We start from the raw sequence: 19,069 nt of genomic DNA on the forward strand, positions 1-19,069 counted from the left end.
TCTTAAATGCTGAAACGCATCGCCTTTACTGTCCCGTCACCCTAGTTGTCCAAGACCTGGAACATCGTAACTAAAAAATGGGACGTGCTGGACAAAACGGTTTTCAGATTTGGAGTCAGCAAGTGAAATTTGTTAAAGGTGAAAGAATCCCAGTAGCAGAATGCTTGTTGACCAGTGTTATCATTCTAGCAGTGCCCCGTTACTGGTTTATTGTAATTTTATTTGCAATGTAAAAACTCCTGATAAAAAGGGAATTAGAGTAACATAAAGTAAGGATTGATTAATTTTAAAAGAGGCCTGGTGCTCAGAGCAGTGGCTGTTAATCTCCCACTGGTGTATATTTGCGGTTTTCAGAACATCCCGATACACTTCTGTTACACCAGTGCATTAGCCTACTCATTGGGAATTTTTTCATTTCTTAAAAGTGATTTTTCTCCCATAGTTGGGTTTAGATGAATTTCTGCATGGTGCACAAATGTTTCACTTGGTCTGACTCTTCATACGTTTCTGATGAGGTCTTGGTGTCCAGTTATTGGCCTCTTTAAATAACATGCAGCTGTTCCTTTGTTGGCTTGGAATTTAAAGATATTACTATAAGCCCAGCGGGTCTATTTATGTTTATTTGTTGACTTGCTGCAGTCTGTTTGTTCTGAAATAATGCTTACATTGGTAAATCGATTAAAACAAAAAAAAAAAGTATATATAACAGAAATACAAGGATTCTTGTGGTTATTTGAAATTCAGCCTTCAAGCTCTGAAAATGTCTACATTGCCATTTTATATGTGCATAGCCTTGTCTGGGAGTTCTGATCTGTGAATGCGTATTCATGTCATGTTCACTGATTTTTTTTTCCCTTTTATTTTTATTATTATACATACACATTGATCAGCAGCTTATCTGAAAGAACCTTGTTATCATCATTGATCTGCAGTCGCTCCTCAATTGAATCAGATCAAGGGAGAAATAAATCACTTGTGTTAAACATTTCATCATTACAAAGTCAAATATGTCCAGACTAGAATGATTGATAATTATTTAGTTGTTATGAGTAACCCTTAATTATATTATTCAGTAAGTAATGAAGTTATGCTTAAAGTTTGGACAATTGCCACTGTCTCTGCTTCAAGGTTATACGCTGAATAAGTCTTACTGTGATAATGTAAACCCAGAACAAATTCTAGATAGACAAATACAAAAATTTGACTTTTTACAGAAATTATATACACATACTGTACATGGCACCCTTTCAGTCTGGTGTCAGGGTGCGGCACAGCTGTGAAACTGCTCTGCTATGGGTAACCGATGATTTGCTTATGGCAGCAGACTCTGGACAGACCAGCATATTCATTCTGTTCCACCTCAGTGCAGCATTTGACACTCGGGGCAGACATGACATTCTACTGTCCAGAATGCAGAACATGCTGGGTATCTCTGGCACTGCCCTCCAGTGGTTCAAGTCCTATCTGACTGATAGGCAAGAGTTTGTTAGTCTTGGCAACAGCAGATGCAGCACAACGCCAGTCACACAAGGAGCTCCTCAGGGCTCTGTCCTCAGCCCTCTTCTCTTCTGTATTTAGATGCTTCCCCTTGGCCATATTATCCGTAGCTATGGACTGGATTATCATTTTATTTAGATGACACTCAACTCTATTTCAATGTCAAAAGCGCAACTTCATCAAGAGTTTTCTCAGCTCACAACTTGTCTCAATGAAATTAAAACCTGGATGGAGCAGAAATCTTTAAAATTAAATTACAACAAAACTGACCTCCTGTAAATTGGGACTAAAGTGCAACTTAAGGAAATGAGCTCCTTCCCAGTCACTCTTGATGGTGATCTCATCAGACCTTCTTCTGATGCAAGGAATCTTGGTGTCATTTTTGATTCCTCCTTTTCTTATTCCGCATAAACCACATTAAGAAGCTTTCAACTTTCACCTCCGTCACGAATCCCGTGTGCACGCATTCCTCTCCTTTTCTAATGCTGAGAAACTTGTCCCTGCTTTTATCACATCCTGCATCGATTATTGTAACTCGCTGCTTTCAGGTGCCCCTTCTAATCTTGTATCACAGCTCCAGTTAATTCAAAACTCTGCTGAAAGAGTCCGCACATCACAGCCATCCTGCTCCGCCTTCACAGTCTTCCTGCATCTTACAGGATTGAATATAAAATTCTACTAATAACCTTCAAAGCTTTACATGGCCTCACACCGGACTACAGCAGTGACCATCTAAATCACTAGGCTCCTGTTCGCCTACTAAGGTCTTCTGATTCTGGTAATCTTGTTGTGCCTCACACTAATCTACACTATGGGTGTAGACTTAATGAGATCAGCCGACTCCATTCATTCTTTTAAAAAACACATTCTTTTAAAAAACAACTTAAAACTCATCTATTCAGGATGGGGAGGGTCACAATGGTCTTGAATTTCCTCCACTTGTACCCAATCTGTCTGACTGTGGATTGGTGGAGTCCAAACTCTTTAGAGATGGTTTGGTAACCTTTAACAGCCTGATGGGCATCAACAACTCTTTTTGTGAGGTCCTCAGAAATCTCCTTTGTTGGTGCCATGATACCCTTCCACAAACATGTGTTGTGAAGAGCAGACTTTGATAGATCCTGTTCTTAAATAACACAGGGTGCCCACTCACAGCTGATTGGCATCCCATTGATTGAAAACCCAGTCAATTTCACCTTCAAACTAACTGATAATCCATGAGGTTCACAGACTTTGCCACTCACAAATATGTAATATTCGATCATTTTCCTTAATAAATAAATGACCAAATATAATATTTTGCCTCATTTGTTTATCTGGTTTCTCTTTATCTACTTTTAAGACTTGAGTGAAAATCTGATGATGTTTTAGGTCATATTTATGCAGAAATATAGAAAATTCTGAAGGGTTCACAAACTTTCAAGCACAACTGTAACTTAACTTTCTGAGCTTTCTTTCAGTTTACCAGGTGCTCAGGATAATTTGTGTGTCTATTATATCACAAGTTAGGTTTTTCTTTTAGTATTGAATTTTGTATTTTACTCTGGTTTATTGTCCTTTATTCTATTTAATGCTTTGTTATCTGTTTCATTGATCTATTCAGGAAAACATTTGTATCCAATGTTACATATACCCTGCTGTTTATTTCTAAGACTCTGTGAAGCGCCTTGAGCATGGGAAAGGCGCTATATAAATAAAATGTATTATTATTATTATTATTATACACAGAGACAGTAGATATAAAAGTCTGCTCACCCTGCCAAAAGCAAATTATGTAAATTAAAAAAAAAAAAAAAATGGAACCAAGATAAATCCTGTCAGAATTTACTTCCGCTTTATTGCAATCTATACAAAAGGAGGTGAAAACGAATCGGAAACTGTTTAGTGCTAAAGTCCTACAAAAACCTGATCTATTCTTAGCTGTATCACATTTCCAGTCTACATGCACTTTGTTAATATTTAATTGTTTAACTTGAGTCAAACATTTTGGGTCGCCTTCCATAAACTTCTTACAATAAGATGCTGAACGTTTGTCCCACTCCTCCAGACAGAACTCATGTAATTGGGACAGGTCGGTAGGCCCCGTGCTCGCACACACTTTTGCTATCGGATTGAGGTCATGGGCTGTTTGCTGGCCCCTCCAGTACCTTGACTTTGTTATCCTTAAGCCATTTTGACACAACTTTGGATGTCTGCTTGGGACCATTGTTTGTTTGCAGCTGAGCTTCGACTTCCTTGCTGAGATGTTGCCGCAGTTTAACTCCATCATTTTCCTTCCTCATGATGCCATCTATTTTGTGAAGCACACCAGCCCCTTCTGTAGCAAAGCACTCCCCCACAACCTGATGCCCCTACTCTCCATTCTTGACGGTTGAGATGATGTTCTTTGGCTTGCAAGCCTCACTATTTTTTCCTCCAAACATAACAATGGTCATTATGGCCAAGCAGTTTGATCTTGGGATTCGTCAGACCAGAGGTCTGATTTCTCTGGAAGGTCAGATCTTTGTCCCAATGTGCCACTGCAAACTACAGTCTGACTTTTTTATGATGGCTTTGAAGCAGAAGCCTTTCAGGTGATGTCGATGTCAGACTTGTTTTACTGTTGATATGGACAGGGCTGTGGAGTCGGTAGATAAATCCTTAGACTCTGACTCCTTAGTTTCCAGTACTTCTGACTCCCCGACTACGACTCCTCTGTATTTAATATGCTAATGTATTTTTCACGTTGATTGAAGGAAGGCAACATACACGTCGTCATTAAACCACAGAGCTACTGAACCCCTGAACACACCTCAGGCCACAGCACACACCTCCACCTACATCATTACACTTGTTTGCACTCACATGAACTTGTTAAGCACATTAGATCTGAAATCAAATGAAAACACTTTTTGTAATGTACCATAATGCAGGTTACAGTATGTGAATGTCAGGTTGTATAATCGCTCAGCTGAACTTCACACTTGTAGTAACACAACTATGCACTGAGTTTTATTCTTACATCAGAGAAGTACTTCATTGTGAAATGCGACATTTGAACTTGCTGTATTTTTTTTTCCATTACAATTTAGATTTATTAGGAGTTCATTTTTGCCGACCCCGACTCCAGGTACCCAAAATTGTCTCTGACTCCTCGACTCCGACTCCACAGCCCAGGATATGGAGACTTGTCTACCTGTTTCCTCCAGCATCTTCACATGGTCCTTTGCTGTTGTACTGGAAGTGATTTGCATTTTTTGTGCCAAAGTCCGTTCTTCACTATGAGAGACAATGCGCCCCCTTCCTAAGCAGTATGATGGCTGTGTGGTCCTGTGGTGTTTATACTTGCATATTATTGTTTGTACAGATGAAAGTGGAACCTTCAGGCTTTTGGAAATTGATCCCAAATGTCAACCAGATTTATGGAGGTTTGACGATTTCTGAGGTCTTGGATTTTCCTATTAAGTCAAGCAAGTGAGTTTGATGGTAGGCCTTAACATCCATCCACATGTTGACTCCAGTTACCAGATAATTTGTCTAATTGTCTAAAGGCTTGAAATCATTTTTTTTTTAATTTTCCAAGCTGTCTAAAGGCACAGTTAGCAAGGTGTGTGTAATCTGGTGTCCCACTGGAATTGTGATTTAGGCAATAAAAAGTGAAATACTCTATAAACTCTGTGAACATCCATCCATCCATCCTCTTCCGCTTATCCGAGGTCGGGTCGCGGGGGCAGCAGCTTAAGCAGAGAGGCCCAGACTTCCCTCTCCCCGGCCACTTCTTCCAGCTCTTCCGTGAGAATCCCAAAGTGTTCCCAGGCCAGCCAGGAGACATAGTCCCTCCAGCGTGTCCTGGGTTGGACGTTTGACGTGCCCGAACACCTCACCAGGAGGCGCCCAGGAGGCATCCTGATCAGATGCCCGAGCCACCTCATCTGACTCCCTCGATGCTCTACTCTGAGCCCCTCCCGGATGACTGAGCTTCTCACCCTATCTTTAAGGGAAAGCCCAGACACCCTGCGGAGGAAACTCATTTCAGCCGCTTGTACTCGCGATCTTGTTCTTTCGGTCACTACCCATAGCTCATGACCACAGGTGAGGGTAGGAACGAGATCTACTGGTAAATTGAGAGATTTGCCTTACGGCTCAGCTCCTTTTTCACCACGACAGACCGATGCAGAGCTCCTACCACTGTGGATGCCACACCGATCCGCCTGTCGATCTCACGCTCCATTCTTCCCTCACTCGTGAACAAGACCCTGAGATACTTGAACTCCTCCACTTGGGGCAGGATCTTGAGAGGGCACTCCACCCTTTTCCAGCTGAGGACCATGGTCTCGGATTTGGAGGTGCTGATTCTCATCCCAGCCGCTTCACACTCAGCTGAACATTGTTGAGGAAAAGATGACAAAGTAGACGTCTTAAAGGATTTGCCAAATTTGTAGCTTGTTAGTATAAAATCTGTGGAGGGTAACAGAGTGAGTTTTAAAGAATTCATCCCATGTATGTGGAAACGTCCGACTTCAACGGTGTAAAGGAGCCACCGTCGCATGTTTGCACCACTTTTGTGTATGTTTGTGGCATTCATCTTGTTGCTGTTTGCACATTGCTAGGGATGCCCTGATCAGGTTATTTTTAGGGCTGACACCGATCCTTGATTTCACATTACAATACAATACGATTTATTTTTGTTTAGCCCAAAATGACACAAGGAGGGACGTAATGGGCTTTAACAGGCCCTGCCTCTTGACAGACCTCCAGCCTTGACTCTCTAAGAAGACAAAAATAAAAACCCTTGTAGGGAAAAAAAATGGAAGAAATCTCGGGAAAGGCAGTTCAAAGAGAGACAGACCCCTTTCCAGGTAGGCTGGGTGTGCAGTGGGTGTCAAAAAAGGGGGTCAATACGAACACAATACAAAGAACAGAACACAAGTTACCCTCAATACAATAGTGCAATAGAAATATTACAGGTACAGAGCAGAATTTAACAGTAGATGATATCCCATAATAGGATTTGGATTCAGGTACCGATTCTGATTTGTTTTCTTAATCCCTTTAACTTTGTACTTATTTTCCTGCATGACCAACCGTGTGGAAGCTCTATACGTTATATTAAAGCAGTATTTTTTCATCTAAGCTGCAGGCCACAGATTTCATATGTTCATTTTTTTGTTAACAAAATTAATTTCTGTAGGCATGTTGTTCTGTGACCATTAATAAAACAAATACTAAAATCAATACCCTCCCCCTTTAAACCCTCATCTGTTAAAACATGTATACAAAATATTTGTCCATAATGCCATCAAAGAAATGAAAAAGATTTTTATTATTTCAAGCCATTTATCAAGACGGTACAAGGCTAACAAGACTAACAGGCTTACACATCGTCAAAGATGAGACAATAAGCCACAGAAAGATTTGGGGCAGCCACCCGGATAATTTTCCCTGGCTTCAAAACCGTTAACTTGTGTCCAGTTGTGTTCAGTTACGAGTCCATCGCAGAACTGTCTTGATGAGGCAGAGATGGCGGTTTTAAACCAGAGGATAGGACGTGACGTCATCAGGGCTGAAACCGTAAGTGACTTCACCAGGACCAGGCAGAATTTCCCATAATCGGTCTGCAGTTGGAAAGAGAGGAAGGGGTCAGTACACAATCCACCACCCCCCTGGTCTGGCATGGGTCATTCAGGCCCTTTAGCTGCCTCCCCTGCGCACGTACGTGTGTGACAACATAAAGTGACCACATTTGACTCTCAATCTAGTAAGCCTGTTGTTCACTAAGCAGTCTTCTTTAGCTGTTCTTTTTCTCATTAAAAATGTGAGCTGCTCTAGTAAACACTGGCCGTCTCGCGGTCCACACTCAGACTCGGGTGCGTCCATTTTAATTAAAGGATGAAATGAAAAGGTCTTAACTCATCAGGGAGCTTTTCTTTTTATTTCTGTCAAAGATGGAACTCTCTCTCCTTCCTTGCACTTCAGCTTCGGGTGGATGGCGTCTACAGTACCCTCCATAATGTTTGGCACAAAGACACATTTCCTTAATTCCCCCTTTGCTCGACAGTTTAAAATTGCAAATAAAACCATTCGGACATGATTCATGGGCATATTGCAGACTTTCATTTAAGGGGTATTTGCATACATTTAGGTCATGCCATGCAGAAGTGACAACACTTTTTCTGTATGTTTTCCCCCATTTCAAGAGGGGCACCATAATTTGTCAAGCCTACACGGGCTTGTTTAACGTATAACAAAGAATTACTTTTGGCTGGAGTGTTCCTTTAAGGTGCCCAGTCTACCTCATTAGAGCCTGCAGAGACAGATTGGAAAGCAACAGTTAAAACCGAGAAGTTCAATACGTTCCTGTGCCACTTCTTAATCCACTGCTTATGAATGGCTGGGCTATCCTGCACTTTCAGATTTGTTTGTAAATGTGCACGTGACTCTACAGCAAAGAAATTATCAATCCAATTCTTTTAAAGAGTATGCTTGTTCAATGTTTCTGTAATGTCGTTTTGCTTTCATTTAAAGTGATAAATGGTTGATTTTCACATGACGAGTTTTCAAAGCTGTTATTCTTGTGTACGTGTTAGCCTGCGTGTCAAGCTAAAATTTATGAAGCAACGTTTTCATTTCCTTCCATTCCTTTCTGTTCTTAGCTGTTCCACCAAACATAGCGGATCTGAAAAATTTGGAAGTGCTGAATTTTTTCAATAACCAGATTGAAGAGCTGCCAACGCAGATCAGCAGTCTTCAGAAGCTGAAGCATCTTAACCTGGGGTAAGCGCACAAGCTGTTGCATTGACTTTGTTTCAATAATTAGTTATTTACTCGTAACTGTTTCTAAGTTTCATTTGTGCTAATTTTGTTTGCTGTGAAACATATCATTACATTCTCTAACTTACTATAGGACAGAAGTGTCGAAATGTCTGTAGGTGAGGAAGGAATATACAGTCATCATCAGCAGACAGCAGTTAAGTGTTAAAGAATGAGCGGACATTATTGGCTGTACTGGGCCTTTAACATTTCACTCGTGAACTTTAGACATACCACAGCTGAAAGCAATACCACCTGTCCCTGGGCATAGTGTACGTGCAGTAAAGCTGGGTGTGCCACCCAAGGTGGCATCTCTTTATGTGTAAGATGCTCAGGTAGTTTGCTTTATTGCATTTGGTTCTTGAAAAACTGCTTCTGATGTTTGCACCTTCATTGTTGTATGTATTTGGCTTGCATTGTACGCCACCTTGGATAAATGAGCCTGCTAGATAAATAATAATGATGATAAAAAAAAAAACAAAACTTTGAAATGCTTGGAAGGTGGTCAGCATATGTCTGGACGTGTGTCACCAATCATGCACATATTTCTTCCTAATTTTTCATTTGCAAATTCATGTTTCAGAGGCTGTTTTTAGTACTTCTCACTTCAGACTAGGAATGGAGTACTTGCTCTTTGAGATTCATTCCTTCACTTCTAACATCGTTGAGTCTGACACTGTTATAAACCCCACAACATTCAGTGCTCTTTGCAGGACAGAAGAAGGTGAGGATAACGTTTGTCAAGGCATTTATGATGCAGGTCAAGTCTTCCAGGAAAGGCATGCCTACAAACCTGGCTCTTGATCTTGGGGTCAGACTGACAGAGTTCCAAACCAGATGTGTACACCACGGTCCATTATAGGATATTTTCAGGCCTACACGCACATCATGACTCTGTGAATGTGTATACAGTATATCATTACAAGAACGACACTTAGACATCATAAAGGTTTGGGGCAACCACCCGTATAATGTGCCTTGGCTTCAAAAAGGTATTTTTAAAGGTTGTGAGTTGTTCACTCGACTGAGTCCAAAACAGAACTGCAATATTAATTCAAGATGACGGCTTTAAAGGCCAGTGCCAGAAGTGACGTCATCAGAGCGCGTGCCCGGAAGTGACATCAACAGAGGGCATGACTGGAAGAGACATCATTAGAGAGCGTGCCCAGAAGTGACACCAGGAATGGAACTAATGTCATCAAAACAGAACTGCAATTTTGATTCAAGATGGCGGCTTTAAAGGCCAGTGCTGAAAGTGACGTCATCAGAGCCAGAAGTGGAAGTGACATCATAAGCGTGAATGGAAGTGACGTCATCAGAGCCAGAAGTGGAAGTGACATCATCAGAGGCATGGCCGGAAGTGACCTCAACGGAGGGCGTGACCGGAAGAGACATCATCAGGGAGCGTGCCCAGAAGGAACACCATCAACGGCACCAGGAGTGGAAGTGATGTCTTCAAAACAGAACTGCAATATTGATTCAAGATGGCGACTTTAAAGGCCAGTGCCAGAAGTAACGTCATCAGAGCCGGAAGTGACATCATCTGAGGCCTGACCAGAATTGACGCCATCATCTGGAATTGATGAGCAGATGTCCAGTAAGTGACACCATCAGACGAAGTGCACCAGGCAGCGGAAGTAATGTCATCAAAGGCGCCGGAACCCTGTGGGATTTCCCGAGAATAGTCTGCAAGGGACCGAGAACGCCAGACGTGGATTTGCCATTATCCTGGCCCTTAAGTTGACTCCCACTCGCACGTGTGTGACAATATGTATACGCAGCATATGTAGAACATATGTAGATGAATATTCACACCGTTTTAATTCATTGATATCAGAAATGGTGGCGCCAGAGAAGCAAATGGTACTACAGTAATCCCTCGCTATATCGCGCTTCGACTTTCGCGGCTTCACTCTATCGCGGATTTTAAATGTAAGCATATCTAAATATACAGTATATCACGGATTTTCCGCTGGTTCACGGATTTCTGCAGACATGGGTCTTTTAATTTATGGTACTTGCTTCCTCAGTTTGTTTGCCCAGTTGATTTCATACAAGGGACGCTATTGGCGGATGGCTTAGAGGCTACCCAATCAGAGCATGCATTACATATTAACTAAAACTCCTCAATGCTATAGGATATGCATCCCGCGCGGAGCTTGATTGTTTGCTTGTCTCTGCCTCTATCTCACCCTCTCTGACATTCTCTGCGCCTGACGGAGGTGGTGTGAGCAGAGGGGCTGTTTGCCTAGCGGATACGAACGCACCTCTAAGAAATGCTGCTTTATTGCGGTGCTTCCAAAAACACACTTATTGATTTTTTGATTGTTTGCTTTAATCTCGCTCTCTCTCTCTCTCTCTCTGACGTTCTCTGCGCCTGACGGAGATGTGAGCAGAAGGGCTGTTTGCACAGAGGATACTGACGCTCCTCTAAAAAATGCCGTCAAACTTAAAAGCACACGTATTGATTTTTTGATTGTTTGCTTTTCTTTGCGAGCGCGAGCTCTCTCTCTCTGAAATTCTCTGCTCCTGAAGAGAAGATATATTTGCATTCTTTTAATTGTGAGAAAGAACTGTCATCGCTGTCTTGTCATGGAGCACAGTTTAAACGTGTGACTAAAGGGTGTTATTTCATGTCTAGAGGGCTCTAATAATGTTAACAGTGTGGGAGAGTTTATAAGGGCTTAAAATATATAAAAATAACCATACAAACATATGGTTGCTACTTCGTGGATTTTCATCTATCGCGGGGGGTTCTGGAACGCAAACCCAGCGATCGAGGAGGGATTACTGTAATTTGTCTGTTTTTTAAACCCTTGATAACAATGCCCATTAAATAAAGTTTTCAACTTTAAATAAGCTTGAAATAAAATGCATCAGGAGCATTCACAATTGTAGCAGTTTTGCATGAACACAGACACACAGACGCAACTTGGTACAGGACAGCTTGGCAAAAAGAGAGGAGTTCGTGTATACAGCAGACCCTTGCAGTTGTTATGATGAGAGACGGGGTACAGAAAAATGTTAGTTTCTGCTTCATTTGTTATCGTACGTGCAATGCAGAAGGAAAAGCGTTGTTTTGCGGTTTGCCTTTTTTGTGTCTGTGATTGTAGATGAAAATCTGGGGCTCTTTTTGGTTCACCTGAGGAGTGGATACTACCAGAAACTTAGGTTTAGCACTTAGTTTATCCCACCTTGTAGTTATCGACAATTCAGCAGTTGCTGTGCCATTCCTGGGAAAAGCAGGATTAGTATCAGATTTTTGAGCAGAAAGCATTAATGTTGAGTCAAAGAGTCTTTGATCTTTCTTGATTTGGTATAAAATGGAGATTATGTCTTCAAGCTTAGAAGTTATTTGTTGGAGCTCACTGCAGTCCGCACAGTCAGGAGAAGAAAGATTATAAGTGTTGGAAAGTACTAGAGGCATTACAGGGCTTGAAGTCAAAGACATCTCTCAAAAGATAACAGTAATTCTGTTTTAGTCTATTAAAAATTGTGTAGCAGTCTTGTACTTGTTGAATGCTCCAGTGGAGACAACTCCGAGCCTTAATGTTCTACAGAGCTTTTCATGAACCAACATTTAGATGGCCTCTAACATTTAGACAGCTGTAATAAATGTATCTACTTAACAAACATACCTAATAAACCATCACACTCGCCCTGCGCTTTCTTGTTCAGTCTTTTCACTTCAAGCAAGCATGACAGTATGTTAGTTAACCGTGTGGATTAGACAACAGCGTGGCACTGCTGATATTGAAATGGAGACAACCGTTTAAAACAGGCTGACAGATTGCTGGACTTACATGCCATCCATGCTTTCTTCCTGCGGGGTGAATAAAGATGTAAGATCAGGCCAAATGCTTGGGGTTTCAACCAGACAAAAAACGTATTTAAGTGGAACATAAAACACAATTATGCGCCTCCATGTGCTTTCTTAAAGACTTTAGTTGTCCTTTCTGGAACTAATGATTGTGTTTGGCTTAGGTCAGCATCAGAACGAGGCGCCATCCTCTGTGAGTGTTCTCCTTTTATAGTGGGTGGACTGGAAGAGACGGGGCTGCCCTTGCTTTAGTGCCCTCAGGGGGTGGTTTCTCAAAGCTGTGAGGGGGGGAAAAGGAGACCAGACCGTTAGCGACAGCGCCCCCTCTCGTCCTAGTGTGGTACTGCTTACTTTCTGCAAACCTGGAAGGTGACTTGCTTTTTGTAGGTGGCTCTCACTCTGCCATTGCTCCCAAGACATGGTTTCCACTCCACCTTATGTAAAAATGAAAACTGAATGACCACACTGGATTTGAGCTGTTGTTCAAAAACTCTTTCTGTTTGCCAAATCAGCTAATATGTCAGAATGAAATCAACAAAAAAAATCCATAAAAGCAGTCAGCCTCAAATGCTTTAATTTATCAGACTGAAATATACTATATACATTAATATCACATGCAAATCACAAACCAGAGAAAATCCTTATTATATCAAACATAATGAATACATATATTATAACAACATAAAAGCCTGACTGAATAGGAAAACAAAAAAAAAAAAATAAAAACTCTCAGCCTGTCGTTACTCATAACTGCCATCTTCAGCCAAACTCTCATATTCATTTGACGATTATGGGGAAAATGTGTATACTACTGTGGCCGGGTCCACCAGCGATTTACTATCTCTAATGGTGGCAGCACAAGGACCGCTCCATACCCACTGTGTCTAGCGTGTCTGGTAAACAGTAAACCAAGCGCAGTAACAGTAATTGGATATCGACTGCAGGATCAGGCTTACTGTGTAACTAACATGCTTGTAGCACAATGGTTAGAACATTTAACACTGGGCACTTCCTGGTTTTCTGCCTTGTTTTCAATGCTGCTAGAAAAAATCTTGCCGTCTTGCAAACTCTGAATAGATTAGATTAAATACACTTCATTGATCCCCAATTAGAAATTAATTTTTATACAATCCATAGGTGTCGACTGAAAGTACAATATGAGACAATAGAATAAAAATGTATAGTATAATAAATATTATGCTAAAAACTGCTAGTCAACTGAAGTTTGTAGTTTTTTTTTTTTGACGGCTTCTGGCTGGTGTGAAAGTAAGGACGTTAGGAGAAAGCATTGGACTTTCTAATATCCACAGGCAGGAAAAAGTCCCCAGGCACACTTCTTAATACACTAAGGACTAAGCCTGTGGCTAGAAAGTGCCCCATGGAGGGGACGGGCAGTATTGATTATGATGGCATCCAAATTCGCCATCATGCTCTTTTCTATTGCAGCTTCCAGAGTGTACAAGATCAATCTTACAATGGAGATGGCTTTACTGATCAGTTTGTTCATCTGTTTTGCGTGACCTGAACTCAAAGAGATTCCTCAGTTGGGTGAATCAAGGATTGAGTTGTACGTCACATTTTTGCTTGTGCCCGTTTGTCACACTCAGAAAGATCAGAATAATAAAATAAATGAACAGCAGCACAGTCGTTGTTGTGTTGAAATAAACTCTCCAAAAGCGACCAAATTTACAGTGGTGTGAAAAACTATTTGCCCCCTTTCTGATTTCTTATTCTTTTGCATGTTTGTCACATAAAATGTTTCTGATCATCAAACACATTTAACCATTAGTCAAATATAACACAAGTAAACACAAAATGAACTTTTTAAATGATGGTTTTTATTATTTTAGGGAGAAAAAAAAATCCAAACCTACATGGCCCTGTGTGAAAAAGTAATTGCCCCCTGAACCTAATAACTGGTTTAGCCACCCTTAGCAGCAATAAATGCAATCAAGCGTTTGCAATAACTTGCAATGAGTCTTTTTCAGCGCTCTGGAGGAATTTTGGCCCACTCATCTTTGCAGAATTGTTGTAATTCAGCTTTATTTGAGGGTTTTCTAGCATGAACCGCCTTTTTAAGGTCATGCCATAGCATCTCAATTGGATTCAGGTCAGGACTTTGACTAGGCCACTCCAAAGTCTTCATTTTGTTTTTCTTCAGCCATTCAGAGGTGGATTTGCTGGTGTGTTTTGGGTCATTGTCCTGTTGCAGCACCCAAGATCGCTTCAGCTTGAGTTGACGAACAGATGGCCGGACATTCTCCTTCAGGATTTTTTGGTAGACAGTAGAATTCATGGTTCCATCTATCACAGCAAGCCTTCCAGGTCCTGAAGCAGCAAAACAACCCCAGACCATCACACTACCACCACCATATTTTACTGTTGGTATGATGTTCTTTTCTGAAATGCTGTGTTCCTTTGACGCCAGATGTAACGGGACATTTGCCTTCCAAAAAGTTCAACTTTTGTCTCATCAGTCCACAAGGTATTTTCCCAAAAGTCTTGGCAATCATTGAGATGTTTCTTAGCAAAATTGAGACGAGCCCTAATGTTCTTTTGCTTAACAGTGGTTTGCGTCTTGGAAATCTGCCATGCAGGCCGTTTTTGCCCAGTCTCTTTCTTACTGTATGGTGGAGTCGTGAACACTGACCTTAATGGAGGCAAGTGAGGCCTGCAGTTCTTTAGACGTTGTCCTGGGGTCTTTTGTGACCTCTCGGATGAGTCGTCTCTGCGCTCTTGGGGTCATTTTGGTCGGCCGCCACTCCTGGGAAGGTTCACCACTGTTCCATGTTTTTGCCATTTGTGGATAATGGCTCTCACTGTGGTTCGCTGGAGTCCCAAAGCTTTAGAAATGGCTTTATAACCTTTACCAGACTGATAGATCTCAATGACTTCTGTTCTCATTTGTTCCTGAATTTCTTTGGATCTTGGCATGATGTCTATCTTTTGAGGTGCTTTTGGTCTACTTCTCTGTGTCAGGCAGCTCCTATTGAAGTGATTTCTTGATTGAAACAGGTGTGGCAGTAATCAGGAAATTGAACTCCGGTGTGATACACCACAGGTAGGTGATTTTTGAACACTGCAAAAACTGCATTTTGTGTTTACTTGTGTTATATTTGACTAATGGTTAAATGTGTTTGATGATCAGAAACATTTTGTGTGACAAACATGCAAAAGAATAAGAAATCAGGAAGGGGGCAAATAGTTTTTCACACCACTGTATAGTTCAAAGTACAGCATGTTGAGTGCTTGCACCAGCCACACGATCCATGAGAAGTGTGATTATGCAGAGGTGTCGAGCTCCAGTCCTGGAGGGCCGCAGTGGCTGCAGGTTTTCATTCTTACCATCTTCTTAATTAGTAAGCAGTTTTTGCTGCTGATTACTTCTTTTAATTAACTTGACTCAGGTTCTTTAGTTGTTTCTTCTTCCTTAATTAGCAGCCAATAATAATGAGACACAAAACAAGCCGCCACATGACCAGCTCATCTGTTCTCATCACATAATATCTGAAAATAAAGAAAGGTGATGTTCTCAGTAAGGTTAATCTCTCAGGTCACCAAAACATGTTGACAATGTTCTCAGAAAAAAATAGAAAACCAACAGTTTTGGAAATGTGTGCTGTGGCAGAATGAGAGCAGCAACACGCCATGGAATTAAATAACGGCTTTAATTAACAGCAAGAATCGGCTTCTCATTAAGAAACTGGTTGGAGTTTGAAGCCCCAGTTTAGCTGGTCATCTGTTGGCTTGTTTCACATCTCATTTTTGTTTGGCTGTCATATAATGAAGAGAAGAATCAATTCAATGGGCTGAATCCTTCTAACAGGGCTATTAATATGAAGGGGGAAAAAAGTTAATTAGCAGTGAAAACTCGTCACTGATTAGTGAAAGGGTTAGAATGAAAACCTGTAGCTGCTGACACCTCTTCTGTAGAACATGCATGGAAATTAAAGCCAGCATATCATGCAGGACTTCCATTGTCAAGCAGCACGTTACAGACAAAAGGTTTTGCATCAACAAAGTGCTAGTACCAATTGTCTTAAAGAACAATTGTGTTGGTAGAACACAAATCTCAAACATGCTGACAGCAACTCTGGATGTATGGAGTACCTGATGCAAATTAATAACAAAGCTTTACCAGGGAAAGTGAAATTGTGGTGCTTTCATTTCAGCCTGATGCCCCGAATCTTGTGGCCAACCACAATCTATGAAGTTTCTCTTTGACTTGTCAATGACTTGTAGTGACTGAGTTGGCTCTCATGTGAGAAGGTGGCTTAGGTTACCAGCTCCATGACAAGGCTTCTGGACGAGGTATGAGTCATGGGGCAGGCCTTCAGAAATTAGTCCCCCTGTGATGCTGCTGAAGTGGGCAGGCCTTGACTGTGGTCAGAAAGAAAGGACACCAGTTGGGCTTCTAAATGACCGCTCTCAAACATCAAACAAACAGCTGGGGAGCACACACACCTGGGTCTGATCAATCTGTGATTGGCCTACCTTGGCATAGAGGTATCTTTTATTTAAATGGCCGACACACCCAATAGCATCTAGGTGCATAACTGAGGGTATGTCACAAACCAAGCAACTTCCCTAATTGGATAACATAGAGGAAAGAAAAATCGGCCCCACTCTCTACTGTCAAGACAGTGCTGAAACCTCAGGGACTGTAATATCCTGTCCTATAAAGCAATCAATAGGTAACAGTGCACTGACTATTGTTTAACTGCAAAGGTCAAATTGAGCAAAAAAAAAAAAAAAAGACATCTCAAAGCCAGCAGTAAATAAGATTCAGCGTGGCCTTAAATCCCCTCTCTCTGTTTATTTAATCACACACCCCGTCCTGCACATGTGCAGACTCCAGACTGAATTCCAAATGCCATACCAGATGAGCTGTGTCTGCCAGGATAGGCACCCGTCCCTGAATCTCTGAGCTGGATTAAGTGGGTTTGATAATGAATGGTTGGATAAAGCTTTGCTTTCATTTTAATTAAAATTTAATTCTGATCATCCTTAAAGGATAAGTTTGGTATTTTTCAAGCCAAAGTTATTTCTTCACAGTCATGGTAAATATTAATTTGCTACATGAAGTTGTCTTCTAAAGTGAAGTTATTTATTTATTTATTTTTTAAACAAATGTAGAAAATGTTACCTGGCCTGCTTTTGTGTTTTTTAATGGAGGTGCAGGGTTTCGGGTCCATACATGAAAATCCTTAAAATATACTAAATATATCAATTTTTCAAGTCAGTTATTTGTCTGCTTCTTGTGATTGCACACACAGTGCCAAACAGTATTTTCATGTCATTTTAGGAAGGAAAAACTAAAAAGCTAAACACTTTTGTGAGCTTCAACCAGTTTAAAAGCAGATCAGCTTTGTGCTTCACCTCTTTGATAGTCTACCTCTGCAGCAACCTGTCAACTCCAGGGGCGCAGTTGCACCATATACTCACCAACCCAAGCGTTACATCTTTTTTTTAGGTCTATTACTTTCTCACGCTGTTTGTAGTGAAGGCCAAGAAAACTTTTAGTCTCACTTTGTAACGATTAAACACTATAATCCCTGAAGCCTACAAAAAAGTCGTAATCGCGGCCACCTGAAATTCTTTCGCACCGCTTTCATCAGCACCTTTGTTTTGCAAATGTGTCAAGCAGCACAGGCAGCAATCAGCCTGCCATCCCATCCCTCACTGACACAGCAGAAGTCGCACAGAAGATTCTTAGATCTTAAGTCTCTTTATCTGGGTGTGAGGTGCCTGGAATTGTAGAGAGTAAATAATATGTTGTCATTTGGAATACACACATTTCACTTGGAATACACACATTTAAAAACGCTAACTTTTACAAGTACCATTTTACAGGATTCAAATCAAATTTATCTTTTATTATACTTTAGTAATAATTGACAAAATGTCTTTATTTAAAAACTAACAGTGTCAGATAAGAGGAAAGCATGACTGAGAGAATCAAACTGAAATTGGGAAAAATGTTAAATAAGCTGCCAGGTAACTTAAGAGGAGGTTTATGGATTTACAAGTACCATAAATTTACACTGGCTGTTATAAATGTTGGGAGGACTTGGGATTGAAGCCACAACCTCTTGATTATGAGACAGTGGTTCTTACTGCTCCACCAACCAAGCGGACATATCTATTTTGTACCCTAACCCAATTTCTTTTTTTTTGGTCATATTCTTAAACTAGCAAAATACCGAAAAAGTAAATGTTGGGAGGACTTCTCAGTGGTTCTTACCGCTCCACCAACCAAGCAGACATATCTATTTTGTACCCTACTGCTTTAAAAGCGCGAAGTTTTATTAAGAAGAAAATTAAACCTTTTTAAACTGAGGGAAAATATACCAATAATTATTTGTTAAGGATCTCTTTGTATACCACATTGTAATTTCGCCCTCTGGTTTTAATATGACCAAGCAGTGCGCTGAGCTTACTCTTGAGCATGCAACGTACAGTTGGCCATGTGAACAGTAATCTTGTCTCAAATCTCACAGCTTGGATTGCTGCTGTCATAATCGGTTTGAGTTTCATGGTTTGTTTCAATTATGACAGTATTTTCAGAATTTGTTGTATTGAAGTGACATTCGCATCTGTCAAGCGTTGCAAGCACACAACCGGTTTCAGCGATAAAATCACATCCAGCTTTTGAGAGTTTAAACATTCATAAACATCAAAGTGTCCACTACTGAAATCGTCACCTGTGAATCTAAGATGTTTAAGAGGCATTGGCGGTTGTCCAAAGGTGTAAAATATTTGGCCATTTCGGTACACTTGAAAGCGACAACCGAACAATTCAGCGGCAGCCATCAACTCACATGCAGAACCATAGGTGAAGGGCTTAAGCATTTCACTCTTCTAGTGCTCCTGTGTAGTCTAATTATCTCCTGTACCGTCATCAGTCCACACCTTGAACCTGTCCCAGTCATTCAATACATAAGACACAATGTTCCTCTGGAT

General features: G+C 40.9%; 1 protein-coding gene across 2 annotated transcripts in view; it reads left to right on the forward strand.

The window, feature by feature from the left end:
* rsu1 (Ras suppressor protein 1) overlaps positions 1–19,069 on the forward strand; it is a 328,064-nt gene that overhangs the window by 133,923 nt on the left and 175,072 nt on the right. For both annotated transcript variants that reach the window (XM_039754275.1, XM_039754276.1), the window contains exon 4: positions 8,130–8,250. In XM_039754275.1, coding sequence (XP_039610209.1) covers positions 8,130–8,250 — 121 coding nt within the window. The remainder of the gene's footprint in view (positions 1–8,129; positions 8,251–19,069) is intronic.

Source organism: Polypterus senegalus, chromosome 5 (genome assembly GCF_016835505.1).
Source record: "Polypterus senegalus isolate Bchr_013 chromosome 5, ASM1683550v1, whole genome shotgun sequence".
NCBI lineage: Eukaryota > Metazoa > Chordata > Cladistia > Polypteriformes > Polypteridae > Polypterus > Polypterus senegalus.